Consider the following 15,082-nt stretch of genomic DNA (forward strand, 5'->3'; position numbering starts at 1 on the left):
GGATATTTTTTAGCATATATTACATGAAATGTTCCCTATTAATTATAATAACTTCACCAAAATTGAGATATTTGGATTTGGGGCAGCCAACAACAGTCACTCAAAGGTGAAGTGACTTGCTGCTTTACAATAGCCTTCAGTATCTATGCTTTAAATAATAAAATGAAAATATTATTATATGTCATGTCTGGTCTTTTATAATTAGTTGTGAATAAAGTCAACCACAAACTCAATTATATGTAATAATTTCATATAAAGTGCTTTAATATTAAATATCTCAGTTCTTTGACTACTAATCAACCGAGTAAAAATATGAACATATAAATGAACTATAAGACAGAAGGTAATTTGCCAGTTGAGGTATTTGAAAAGCCCCATTGTTGTTTGACACATGTGAATAAGTACAAGTCTTTCTTGACTAAAATAATATTGTCTACTATACTTTAATGTATGACTCAGAGCAGAAGTTGCTGATTGGAAAGATACTACTTCCTAAATCCCTTCTGTATGCAATAAAATAAAAGTCCTCAAATCCACCTTAAAAGATATCTGATACAACTAGCACAGTAAAATGTAAATGGTAGAACCTAGGTAGTGAGTATACAGATATTCATTGTAAAATTCTTTTAACTCTACTGTATCCTAAACATTTTTCATAAAATATTTTAATAATAAAAAATTCACCTTACCTCATAGTGCAGCATGAAATTTTTATCTTTTATTCCACTACAAACAAAAAACACAATATTCAAACCCTTATACAGATACAAACAAATTTAGTTCAATAAACAATTAAGAAAGATTTAAGGGGATTTAAAAAATACACAATTGGATATTAGAGAATGGTCTGAAATTGAAAATGAGAATTAGAAGGATGTCAGAGATAGTATTTTTTTTCTGGGGCTAAAGAATGAATTCTGCACAGATTTAGGAAGACAATTTTACATTTAAATATCCAGAATTGAATATTAAAACCATTTTTAAAGTATTAATTATTGGGAGAATAATAAATGTTATAAACTCATTAGTTAAGTCTCAGGATCTTTCTCCCAGTCAACATGTGAATTGAAGATAAGTAACTGAAATGATATAGCTGAGAGCAATCAGAAGATCTGACAGGCAAAGATCTTTTCAGGGTTTGAAGCTGTGTTGCCTCCTAAAAAAAAGTCATTATGAAGAAGAGCAGGGCAAAAAAAAAAAAAAAAAAGAAGAGCAGGGCAATCAAGTTTTGGCCCAGATGAGAATTTATAATACAAAGTATAAGAGCTCCTCCAAAGCATTATGATTATGATGAACATTCCATGATGACAGTTCCACTGTCAATTTTATTAGGTACGTAAAAAACAATTAGTGATGCTATCATGAATACAGGGGTTATCCTCATCAGCTGGGCAATAGGAAAAGGGAGGCAGTTCTGTAATCCAGGGAAAGGGAAGCAACCCTGTTTAAGCACGGAGAAAAAGAGCCTATGGTGGCCATGACGTTGATGCAGTAATGCTAGTGGGGATTGTAATATAGATTCCTATCATGAAATTGGTCAACAGGATTTTATTGCTGACGTTTTAGGAATAGAAGAGAGCCAAGTATTTCTGAACACAAATTCAAATGTGCCTTGGGATTAGACATGGTTTTATCATTTAGTAACAGCCATCAGATTCATTTCAGCAACTGGATTCCTGCTTTTATATTTGCTCTCTTTTTCGTAATAGAAAAATCTATCCATTCAAGATTAACTCTGAAATCTGTCCTGAGGAATGGTTCTAGAGAAAGAGAATAAACTAAATTTACCCATACTAAAGAATTAAATTCTTTACCAATATTTGTGTTGACCAATGAGTTAAAAGACAATATAAAAAGTACCTTGAAATTACAATTATGCAAATAGAAAAAAGAAGTATAGAGGTACAGGTCTTAAAAAAATAAAATGAATAATAATATACCACATGAGCTTCAATTATACAAGGGAACATCTTAACCAAAAAACATAACTTACTTCATAGCTGTCATAATTCGGTCCGACTTAATACTGGATTCTAATGAATCAAATGTGACAGTACAAAACACCTAAAGAAGAAACAAAATTTGTCAGGCTTTAGTTGACTAACGGAAAAGATGAAAATGAGAAATATCTGAAAAACCCAATTAGTTTTTAAAGAAATGGGATAAGTATAATCTATACAAACCTATACATGGTACTTAATACAATAATCATCAAAAACACAAAAGTCTAATATCACATAGACTACATATGTAAAACACTGTACTAGAAATGTTAGGGGAGAAGGAAGGAATATTCATAAAACCTGACCATAAAGAAAGCCTCAATAAAGATCCAGTCAATAAAACTGCATTTAAAAAAAAATTAATCTTCTTTGAAGGGACTTAACATAATCCAGAGATTGTACAATATATCATTCAAAACATTCAGGATACAACCTACAAAAAAAACAGGAAATGGGTTCCATCCTCAAGAGAAAAAGACAATGAATAAAGATTGATCCTGAGCTAATTCAGATGTTAAATTAACAGACAAGGACTTTCAATAGCTATTATATTCAAGGACATAAAAAGAAAAAGAAAAAAAGAATCCAAATGGAAATTCTAGAACTGAAAAATATATTATCTCCTAATGAAAGGAGATAAGAATCAGTGAACAAGAAAACAGATGAATAGAAATTGCCCAATCTAAAGGACAGAAGGAATGGGGGGAGAACATAGTCTCAGGGACCCGTGGGACAATTTCAAAAGACTAACAGATGTACCTCAACCCTAAAAGGAGAGAAAAGAGAGCGAGATACCAAAATAATTTGAAGAAACTATGGCTGAAATTTCTCAAGTTAAATGAAAGACAAATTTATAGGTTCAAGCGCAGGAAACTGTTAGTAGGATAAATATGAACAATGATTTGATTAAGTCCCGACTTTTTATAAGCTGAAAATGGAGGGGAAAACCCCACTAGAACATTTTTATGTGCAAAAAAAAAAAAACAACAAAAAAACAACCCTCCCCAAAACACAAAATCTATATCCAGTAAAAATATTCTGTGTTTAAATGCAAAATTTTTATGTGCAATGTTTTTAGCTCTCTATCCCTCTCTCTTCCTCTCTGTAAAAAAATCAATAAAATATATTTTTAAAAAATCACTAAAAAAATAGCAGAAAAAAAGACAGTTAACCATACTGAAAAAAACTGCCCAAAGACTATGAGCAAATAAATCACAAAAGTACAACCCTGAACCAGTGCTACCTCTTTGCACATAGCTCCAGGGACACTATGTGAAAATAGTGCCCTTACAGGTGTACAGCCCCCCAGGATATGGTTTATACAGTGACCATACTGACTGGTTATTATATAAAGACTAGAGGCCATGTGAATGAAATTCGTGCACTGGGGGTGGGGTGGGGGAGGGCTGGGGGAGAGATGTCCCTCAGCTCAGCTTGTGTCCTCTTGTAGCGCTGTTGGCTGGGCCTCCCTTTTTGGGGCGATTGATCAGAGAGCCCCCCGATTGATCACCCTCAGAGGGTGGCCTGGGTCTCCCTCTTTGGAGTGATGACGGAGCACCCCCTTCTCCGATTGATTGCCCCACCAGCTAGTGGCCTGGGCCTTCCTCTGCGGGGTGATTGTGGGTGATGGTGGGGCCCCCGACCAATCGCATTGCACCTCCCTTGGCTGGCCTGGCGCCAGCACATGTCATAGTGTGGTCATCTGGAAGGTTGTTCTGCTGTTCGACCGTTCAGTCAATTTGCATATTATTCTTTTATTATTATAGAATGCCTCACTCATAATTAGGGCAACACAAATGAAAACAATGATACACCACTTTGTACACATTAGATTTGCAAAGTTTAATTAGGGATTAATAAAAGAAAAAGGTGTAAAGCATAATATACACAAAACAATAGATACACATACATGTTAAGTACAAGAGAATGGGTGCTTATGTAAGGGAAAAGAGTAGGCTAAAATAACATACTAAATGGAGAAAACAAATTGAGGATCTTGAATAGACAATATCCCATACACTAAGGAATCTGAGTGACTCAATTATGTGTAACTAAAAAAGCTTTTAAGAAAATTTTAAAAAAATCAGATAACCTGATTAGTACATTCCATATGATAAAAAACTTAGTGTCTACATAATGTACTTCTATTAGATCTAATTAAGCAATCCTGATTTAGCAAATAATTATAGCTTTTTACATATAATTACCTGTGTTTGTCCCCTTTGAAATAATGCTGATCCATGAAGAATTTTAAACATATCCACCTCACAATTTATATTTCTGAGTGAAGTCAAATCCCGACCATCACACCTATAGCAATAAAGGAAGTAAGTGTATAAAGCAGCGTTGGAAAACAGAAAAATAATATATTACTTTATCCCTATCAGGAAGATCTCAACTCCAGCTGCATATCATAATCACTTGTAGAACTTTAAGAACTTTACTTCACTGAATCAGAATCTTGGGGGTTGTGACCCATACACCTGTACTGTTAAAGAGCTCTGCAGGTAATTATTACATGCATCAGGGCTATAAAGCACTGTTCTATGCACAAGGCTCACAGAGATAGTCAAACACATCCACAAAATTCACACCTTCAACAGGTACCCAATCTACACTGATAAAAGAGTAACATGCTAACTGACAGTACCTTTGCATACTCCAATCAGGAGTATGCAAATTAGCCCAACAAAAATGGCGGGTTAATTTGCATACACAGGCACCAAGTAGCCAGGGGCGAGATGCTTGCATTGTCGCTGCCACAGCGAGAACGCAGGTGTTCCGCACTATCCCAGCTGCTCTGGGCCTCTGAAGAGTGTGGGAAGGCAGAAAGGTGGCTCCTGGCCTGAGTGAAAAGGTGTCTCCAGTCTGAGTGAAGGCGGTGCCAGCAGCCAGGGGAAGGAAGGCCCATTCTTGCACGAATCTTTGTGCATCGGGCCTCTAGTTATAAAATAAATATGATAATTGTCTCCAGTTTATTTAAAAAATATCTCCTTGCTTTGAGAAAGTTGCCATTTTCAAGGCAACGTGAAGAGACAATGCATGCTTCAATTCCATTGAAAAAATGAATGATATATTTACCTTTTGTATTCATTCAAAATAATACTTCTAAAAACCTCCTTTGCAACAACATTGAATGATTCTATTATTTCATATGGATCAGCCTCTGGAAATTTTTCTATACAAGAAAGAAAAACAAAACAAAGGTTTTCTTTTTTTGGAAGACAGGATTTCTTGTAAGTTCACAGTATCAAATCAATTAACTATCCTTTAAAAACCTTAAAAAAAAAAAGAATACCTTTTAGTTGTTCCTCTGTATCTAATCTTATCTTGTTAACTGCTTCATCTCTGGAAATCTAAAAGAAAGATAAGGTTCAGCAAAATTCAACATTTCTATTTTAAAATTATTTTACAATTAACTGGTAACTACTCAGATTTCTCTAATGGTAGAATTCTTTAAAAGATTAGAACTGTTTATTGATTTATAAGAAATATTACCTGTATATAAATATACTCAAATATACTGAATAAATATATTCAAATATACTTACACATTAACTTATAAGTCCCTATAACTTGTATTAATGAGCAAAAGAAGAATGGAGAAGCAAATAGCTAGCCTGTTATTTAGCTTTCTGTTTAGACATTTTTTAATAAAAATAGGACTGCCATTCATTTACAATTTATGTGAGTTATGACAAAAAGAATTCCCAGAACAATTACTTAAGACAAAATCCATGTATACCTACTTTATCATGTTCATAATCTGTAAAAACTGCGTAGAGTCTTTCCATGGCAAGTCTATTTTAAGACAAGATAAACATCAGCATAATATTTGGAAACACAAGGCAGTGTCTATTACAAAACTGAAATATTTAATGAGCTAAAATATTTAAACATTGCATAAAGAATTTAAAAACGTATTTATTATTCTTTAATATTGATAATCTGTTTGCTACTTATAACACAATACAGAGTACAAATTTCTCCTTACCTCTTAGGGAAATCACCCACACGTGGTATTATATATTCTTTATACTCTTTTTTAATCTCTTGCTTTTTTTCTCTTCTCTCCATTCGGGCTGTTTATATACTCTTTAATCTGACTGATAAAAATACTAACTTTTTCAATTTATTTTAAGTAAGTGAAATACTTTTCTGGTGATTCATATTTACTGAGTGCCTGCCTATGTGCAGGCATTGTTCTAAGCACTCGCAAACAGTGTGGTTATGCCTGATTTCTTTTTGAGAACCTCAACAGTTTCCTTTTGCTGTATTTATTCTCTTTTATCTTGACCCGGAGTGATATGTGATTTGAATCTTGACCAATAAATTCACTCCCCCTTTTATTTAAAATTCATACTTATGCTACTGAAGGGATATGTGGGTTTATCCTTTTTAAAGCATTAGATTGACATTTATGCAAAGACTCTTAAAACAGAAGGGTGCTGCCCTGACCAGTATCACTCAATGGTTAGAAATGGCCCAGCACCGCCGAAACCGGTTTGGCTCAGTGATAGAGCGACGGTCTGCGGACTGAAAAGTCCTATGTTCGATTCCGGTTAAGGGCATGTACATTGGTTGCGGGCACATCCCTGGTGGGGGATGTGCAGGAGGCAGCTGGTTGACGTTTCTCTCTCATCGATGTTTCTAGCTCTCTATCCCTCTCTCTTCCTCTCTGTAAAAAAATCAATAAAATATATTTAAAAAAAAGAAATGGCCCAGCACCAAAGGGATGCAGGCTTATTTCCTGGTCAAGGGCACATACTGGGTTGCAGATTTGATCCCAGCCCCGGTTGAGGCACGTATGGAAGGCAACCAATTGATGTGTCTCACTCACATCAGTGTTTCTCTCTTTCACCCTCCCTCCCGCACTTACACTAAAAATCAGTGGGGGAAAAAATACACACACACACACACACATATATATTTAGGTGAGGATTAACAAAACAAACAAAACTAGCAGGGTGCTACTTGAGAAATACATAGACAGTGCTTCTATATGAAGTATTTTTCGGAGAGGAAATTAAATCTGGTGACAATTTGTTTCTTTTTTAAAAATCCTCACCTGAGGATATATTCACTAGTTTTTAGAGAGAGAGAGAAAAAAAAACATTAATTGGTTGCCTCTCATATGCACTCTGACTGGGAATCGAATCCTCAACCTTCTGGTGGATGGGACAATACTCCAACCAATTGAGCCACCCCAGCCAGAGTTTTCCCAGTTTCTTTTACACAAATGGTCTTACTTATGAGTGTATGTCACAATCTCTGGTGAAGGGGTAAATAACTTCTGAGGTGTCCTCTTGGTAATACCAATTTCTTTTACCAACTGCTGGATGCCCTGAATTATTTGTTGTGAATATTTTACTCCCACTTTGATAGCATGGCAAAAGTCCTGCTGTAAAATGTTCTCTGCAGAGGCCTCCAGCATAACTAAAGAAGGGGGGATAAAAAAAAGATTGCTATTGAATATATTGCCAATATAACTTTTTCAAATAACATGACATGACATAAATTGTACAGGCTCTGAAGATGCGGAGAAGAAGGAAGAGCACATAGGCAGTTAGGGGGTTTAGGCCAGGCGGGGAGAGCAGTTAGGGCCATCAGGCCAGCAGGGGAGCAGTTAGGGGTATCAGGCAGGCAGGCAGGTGATCACTTAGGAGCCAGTGGTTCTGGATTGCTAGAGGGATCCCAGATTGGAGAGGGTGCAGGCCAGGCTGAGGGACCCTCAAACACCCTGTGCATAAATTTTGTGCACCGGGCCACTAGTATACATATAAGTTCCCAGTTAATCTTTCCCCTGAGCCTCTCACTCCTGTTTATTACTAGTTTTTCACATCAGAAATAGTTCACTACTTTCTTAGAGGATATAAAAACAGGCTTAGAATGACCAAATTAGTTAAATTAACATATTTAAACTAATAAAATAATTTATTATCAGATTTAGAATTTTAATTTATAAACTGGCTTATCAACTTAAAAATAATTACTAAAATTATCTTAAGAATTTTTATATATTTCAAAGTTGTTTAACATTCTATAATTTTAGCTATTGTCTGATGAGGCAAGAGCACTACCAAATAAGGCAGCCATAAAACAAAACAAAAATCCTTATGACTAACAAAACCACATACAAAAAAAGAGTTTAAATGCATCTTTAAGAAGCAATAACTCGTAAGTAAAACCCAGAAGAAATTTCGTACTTAAACTACTTACCAATTTGACTTTTAGGTGCTCCAGCAACCACTAAATTTAAAGTACTGGAAGACATTTCTTTTCGTGTTGGGTTAACAACACATTCTCCATCAATTATTCCTATTCGTACTGCCCCTAAAATATATTAAAATATTGGCAGCTGTTTAACAAAAACTCAGTTTTCAAGATATAAGTCCAGTAATAGTCTTAATCCCTGACTTTAATTGTGACATTTCTACCATGGTATTTAAGGCCCAAAGAACATCCCATCCCACCCTACTTTCCTGCCTCACTGAATCACTCTTGAGTTGCTCAAATATACAATTTGTTCCACACCTATGTGATTATGCTTCCCCTGGTCTAGACTTTTACTTTCTTCAAGGCAAATGCTAACCATATGATCCTACTAATCAGCTTAAAAGTTGACTACTCTGAGAAGCCTCTTGACAGCCTTACCTTTGAAGACTAAACCCACTCTTCTCTATCCTTTTCTTAGCACTTTGACTTCACATTATAAAGAATTATTTGTTTTCCAAGAATTGCCTCATTTGTCTTTGAATTTCTGGTGCCTACTCTGCCTTTGTGCCTTTAGTACTTAGCTCGGTATCTGGAATTTAGGACACTCAATAATAACTCCATGAATCATTTTTATACTGCATGATTAAAACTTGTAAGAGCTGTAAATTACAAACATGTTTGTTTTTATCTTGAATGGGTATGTACTCTGACAATTTCCCAGTCAAAAAGAAAAGTCCTCAAACAGAAGAGGCAACTAAGCAGTATCTAGGGATAAAAAATCTCTAACACCCTAAGAGTGCTATCAGAAACAAAATCCAAGGATGAAAATGGCAAAAGAGCTGAAAGAAGTTTTAGAATGTCACCTAATTCAAGAGAATAATAGATAAATCGGAGCCAATAAATCTAGGCCCTTGCTCACTAGTATTTTCCTGGAAAATCATAGATGTTTCTTATTTCAAATCCTAACTTACCAATAGGTCCATTCCAAGGAATATCTGATAATGAGAGGGCTGCAGAAGCTTAAAAAATAAAAAAATAAAATAAGAGCTGAAATAAAAATATTTCATGGCTTTTAAAAAAAAATCAACAGTGATAATTTTGATCTCTATTTTTATACTTACCACCATTAATTGCTAGGACATCAGGTTCATTAACACCATCTACTGCTAATAAATTACAAAGAACCTGGTACAAGAGAAAAAATTGAAAGCACTTAACAAAATAAACTTGATTTCAGAGGATTATCATTTCAGTTAACATCTTGGCCTAAAACATAGGAGCACTAAATGATTAAAAGCATGGGCTTTGTAGTCAAACCCCTTAATTCTATTATCACTAACTACATGCTTGACCATGGGCAATTTACTTAAACTTTAAAGTTTCCTCATCTTTAAAAGGAAAAATAATAGTATCTTCCTAAAAGGTTTTTATGAAAATTAATGGAAATATTGTGTGTAAAGTATTTAACAAATGTTAGTTATTTCTATTACATAAAAATATTGTTACCTCTTGTTTACAAGCACTGACAAAAAAACCCAATGAATTATTTTACACTACAATAATATACCTACATCTTATACTTAAGAAAATAATTTCTTGAGGCAATTACATCCTTGTAAAAGCATATTTACAAAGCATATTTATTTTTATCAAATAAATAAAAAATTGTAGTTAATTAAAGTATTTCAGTCATTTTGAAAGAAAATATTCAGAAAGTATTAAAATATTGGGTCGGCAGCTAAGTAATTGCGGGTTTCACACATATATGCTTCAGTTGAATTTTTAGGTTTGCAGACGTAGTACAAATGTAAAACACATTTTGTTATTTGATAGTTGGCTATTCAGCTGTTAATCAGTAAAAAAAGTTTTTTGATCTGTTTTGTAGTTTTCGTTTGGCGTTCGTTGAAAAATGGAAAATCAAAAGGAACATTTTCGTCATATTTTGCTTTTTTATTTCCGCAAAGGGAAAACGCATCGCAAGCTCATAAAAAGTTATGTGCTGTTTATGGTGACGAAGACTTAAAAGAACGGCAGTGTCAAAATTGGTTTGCCAAATTTCGTTCTGGTGATTTTTCACTCAAAGATGAAAGACGCTCTGGTCGTCCAGTTGAAGTTGATGACGCCCTAATCCAAGCAATAATCAATTCAGACTGTCACAGTACAACACGTGAGATTGCAGAGAAGCTTCATGTATCACATACATGCATTGAAAATCACTTAAAACAACTTGGCTATGTTCAAAAACTCGATACATGGGTTCCTCACGAACTGAAAGAATCACAGTTAACGCAACGCATTAGCAGCTGCGATTTGCCAAAGAAACGTAATGAAAATGATCCATTTTTAAAACGACTGATAACTGGCGATGAAAAATGGGTTGTTTACAACAATATCAAGCGGAAAAGATCGTGGAGCAGGCCAGGTGAACCAACTCAAACAACATCAAAAGCTGATATTCATCAAAAGAAGGTTTTGTTATCAGTTTGGTGGGATTACAAAGGAATTGTCTACTTTGAACTCTTACCACCCAACCGAACGATCAATTCTGATGTCTACATTGAACAACTAACGAAATTAAACAATGCAGTTGAAGAAAAGCGGCCCGAATTGACAAATCGAAAAGGTGTTGTATTCCATCATGACAATGCAAGGCCACACACATCTTTGGTCACTCGGCAAAAATTAATGGAGCTTGGTTGGGATGTTTTGCCACATCCACCATATAGTCCTGACCTTGCACCATCTGATTACTTTTTGTTTCGATCTTTACAAAACTCCTTGAATGGTAAAAATTTCAATAATGATGATGATGTCAAATCGTACCTGATTCAGTTTTTTGCTAATAAAAACCAGAAGTTTTTTGAACGTGGGATTATGATGCTGCCTGAAATATGGCAAAAGGTCATTGATCAAAATGGGCAATACATTACAGAATAAAGTTATTTAGTTCCATGAAAAAATTGTCTTTTTCTTTAAAAAATCCGCAATTACTTAATTGCCGACCCAATATAATGAATAGAGGTTTAGAAGACCCAGTAATAAAAATAAGTAATAAAATTAATTATAATATGTGGGGGTGGCTGGGGAGAGGTCATTGGGGAAAAAAGATATATGTAATACTACAATATATGTAACGCTTTAAACAATAAAGAATTTAAAAAAAATTAGTTATGTTGATTGTCCTAGCCTCTGTTACTAATATGACCTACAAGGCCCAAATTGACCTGCCCCCACCAATCTCAGTCACTCTAAACTTTAAAATTCACCAATTTCTCTTTTGGCTCTGGGCTTGTGTGTTTCCCTTTTCATCTTCCTGGAATGCTTTCCCTACACTCCTGGGTTGGCTAACTCCTATTAATAACTCAAATAGACACTGACTAAATATTAGCTTTATAAAACTATGTTTTAAAAAAATTTAATGTAAAATGTGGTAGCATCACCAAAAATTCTTATTTTGTATTATTTATATAATATGTAGTCACTAAGTATTCTAGAAATTCATTAAATAATTTTAGGTTGATCTGGAAACAACCTAAAGGAGGCCACCCTACCTGTGTGTCATAAAAGTAGCCAGCTGGAAAAAGAGGTCTAATCGAACGATCTGCCAATAAAGAGAGAAAGATATTAAATAGTAGCTTTACAATTCAAAATGTTTTCCCTATTAAACATCAGGCTAAGAAAAGAATATTGTTAGCTGTTCAATATGTAAAAAAACCAAACCACCACAAAAAACCCTTGGGACTGATTTACTGAAAAGGACAAAGATAAATGTCAGTGCTTCAATTAATACCTAAAAACAAAAAATTAGCAAAGAAGGAACACTCAAATCTAAAATTGGGGAGCAGCTTTTAATTTCATTAGGTATCAGTTCCTAATATAAGCAGAGGAAAGAGACTTATGAACAACAGACCAAAAGAAAATCCTGCCTTAGTATTCTGTCTATTGAATGCATAAAAATATACAGAAACTAGCAATTTCTGGGTAGGAGAACTATAAAATACAAGCAATCCACAATATTTAAAGATGTCAAAGATTTCAGTGATCCAGGTGAGTTAAAGGAGGGTTGGCAATGGAAGTGGGAGATTAGAAAGACTGAGAAATAATGAACTGGATTTGGTTGAAGATGTGGTCAAGGATGAATCCCAAGATTTTGGCTTGTGTTATAGGAAAGAAGGGTAACTTCATTAATTTTCTATTTTTTATTATAATTTGTTATACATGGAAAAATATTATTTGTATATATGCAACTTAAAGAATAATAATTAAAGCTTATGTACCCTTTATGTCACTTGAAAAAAAGTACTTACTAATACATTTGAAGCCTGTGAGCCCTTTCTATGATCTCATCCTCTCATCATTCTCCATAAAAGTAACCACTATCCTGAATTTTTGTTTAATCTTGCCTTTGCTTTTCTTTGTTGTATGTACCATATATGTATCTATTCTTAAACAAAACAGTGATTGGTTTTATGTGGTTTTGAACTTGACGTTTATTCTGTTTGGGAATCATTAAACTTCTTCAATCCCAAGACTGATAATTCTGTAAAAACTTCAGGAAAGGATGCCAAAGATTTGAAAGATTACAGACATTTTCAGTAGTTAATGAATATAATGCTTTTAAGAATTACTATGTTAAGCATAAAAATGAAAATTACTACAGATAGATTCAACAGAATTGAGGCATGAGCCATGGAACTTATATACTCAATAGAACTCATTCATTTAGTCAACAAATATGTATTGAATGCCTATTTTGTACCAGGCAGTATACTGGGTCCAAGGAATGCAATGAAAGAAAACTTAAGAGATATTATATAGCACAGATGAAAGAGATGCTAAAATAGGCATAACAAGAGAGGGTTAATGCCTCTATTATTTTTTTTATCTTACCTATTACTCTACTTGTAAGTATTTCTTTATCAGAAGATCCAATCTCTCTTCTAAGATAGTTTGTGGGAATTCTACCTGCTGCAGCAGCCTTCTGTCTATAGTCAACCTGAATAATGAAAAAACACACACAAACCCCCCCCCCCACAAAAAACAAAGTTCATTTGACTGCTTTTTGTAGTAACAAGCTGTTCCCTAAGAACTATTAAGATGATGCTAATTCGCCTGAGGTTGTAAATAACATATTCCAGACTAAGAGTGGAGAATATTTTATTTTTAGAGTTTTGCATCACTTAGGCAAAGGAGAGGTAATAGAAATGTTTCAGCAAATTGATTTTTAAAAGCCTTCCATTACTCTCCACAGTAGCTTATTCTAGTCAAGTCAAACATTTTCTTTTTTGTATCCACTCTGATATAACTGCATCCCCCTTTTCATCATAGAGGAAAGCCATAAAATCCTAATGAACTTTTCACTTTTCAGCAAACATATACTTGCAGACTCATACTGAAGGGAATCCTATAATAAAAGCAGTGCATTCAGTGTACTCATCAAAGTACTCCACTGTTCCTGTCAACTTTTGAACATGGACATTCTAAAATATGCTAACTACTAATATAAGAATTGGTTATGAAGGCAGTTTAAATTCTTTTAATTACTTAATATCAAATAACTAAGGAACATCCTTTTTGTCGGAAATTTACATTTTGCACTTACTAGTCACTGAACAAAAATATTACAAATTCTACATTTATTTCATATTATAATTCAGGCAAATCAGCAAATACTTACCACCAAAGGCATGAACTGGGAAGGTGAAGGTTTTGTTTTACTGACTGCTGTGACCATCACCGCCGTGTCACCTGACTTAGTTAAAAATAAACAACACTAGTAAATTCCTTTAAAATCAGATATTAACATATAAGTAGTGACTAAATGAATCCTTACTCCAGTTAAACCCAAGTAAAGAGAACTGTTATCCCTTGACCTAATGACAATGAAAACAATTATTCATAAGTAGTCCAATCTTGATCCCTTCTGCATGATCATATTCTGTATTAGAACAATCATTCAGCTTTTCAAAAGCAACATAACTAAAAGGAACAAGACTCACCCAATTCTTTTTCTACTTCTTAAGAGGAAATTTAAGCTATTTATAAAGAATAACATCCCAAGTATTACTAATAAAGAAACAAAAAAAAAATTACTTTCTTTACAAAAGCATTATAGAAGTTATATATAGAATAAATAAATAAGTTTGGAAGAGATCTTAAAAGTCATTTAGACTCCCTGGTTGTCTAGAATGGTTCTGACACTAGAAATGGTATGAATAAATTTCCAATGCCACAATTCTAAAATGTTAGATGATGTAAAAATATTTAGTACCAGTCTCCATAATAATTTTTAAGATGAAAATGTAGCCCTGGCCAGTATGGCTCAGTCGGTTGGAGCATAGTCCCTTGCATAAAAGAGTCCAGAGTTTTATTTCCAGTCAGGCTACATACCCAGGTTGCAGGTTCAATCCCCGGTTGGGGCATGTATGGGAGGGAAGCGACTCTCTAACGCAGGTGTTTTTTTCTTTCTTTCCCCCCTCCCTAAAATCAATAAAAAAAACATATCCTTGGGTGAGGATGAAAATGTAAAATACTGGATTTTTTACCTGTACTACAGCACAGCCATCTGCAAATCTGGCCAGTTTTCCAGAAGATATTTCCAGTTTTCTGTTTAAAAAAATAAAAATTCAATATAAAAGAACTTAAGTCATTAATATAATTCGCAGCTTAGTATAACATAAAGATTCTAATGAGTAAACTGAAGGTTACCAAACCCCACATGACCCCACCCAGCAAACAAAAAAGGGATAGAGTCAATAATCATTATTAAAAGTACAAAGGGGGGAAAAGTACAAAAGGAATTTAAGGGTTGTGTAAGGAAAAATATAGAAATCAAGGCACAGGAGTAATCTGAATGAAAGTAT

The 15,082-nt window shown here is 34.1% G+C and overlaps 1 protein-coding gene across 2 annotated transcripts in view; it reads right to left on the reverse strand.

The window, feature by feature from the left end:
- The window catches only part of PNPT1 (polyribonucleotide nucleotidyltransferase 1), a 35,890-nt gene that overhangs the window by 15,661 nt on the left and 5,147 nt on the right, over positions 1–15,082 (reverse strand). The window contains exons 2-15 of one of the 2 annotated variants that reach the window (XM_084900805.1): positions 14,765–14,825; positions 13,897–13,971; positions 13,110–13,215; positions 11,771–11,820; positions 9,341–9,404; positions 9,191–9,238; positions 8,223–8,336; positions 7,253–7,439; positions 5,753–5,804; positions 5,302–5,359; positions 5,085–5,181; positions 4,211–4,313; positions 1,994–2,064; positions 690–726 (exon numbers count right to left, since the gene is read on the reverse strand). In XM_084900805.1, the coding sequence (XP_084756931.1) occupies positions 690–726; positions 1,994–2,064; positions 4,211–4,313; positions 5,085–5,181; positions 5,302–5,359; positions 5,753–5,804; positions 7,253–7,439; positions 8,223–8,336; positions 9,191–9,238; positions 9,341–9,404; positions 11,771–11,820; positions 13,110–13,215; positions 13,897–13,971; positions 14,765–14,825 (1,123 nt within the window). The remainder of the gene's footprint in view (positions 1–689; positions 727–1,993; positions 2,065–4,210; positions 4,314–5,084; positions 5,182–5,301; positions 5,360–5,752; positions 5,805–7,252; positions 7,440–8,222; positions 8,337–9,190; positions 9,239–9,340; positions 9,405–11,770; positions 11,821–13,109; positions 13,216–13,896; positions 13,972–14,764; positions 14,826–15,082) is intronic. The other variant, XM_084900806.1, reaches the window with a different exon arrangement.

Source organism: Pipistrellus hanaki (assembly GCF_964339955.1).
Source record: "Pipistrellus hanaki genome assembly, chromosome: 12".
Taxonomy (NCBI): domain Eukaryota; kingdom Metazoa; phylum Chordata; class Mammalia; order Chiroptera; family Vespertilionidae; genus Pipistrellus; species Pipistrellus hanaki.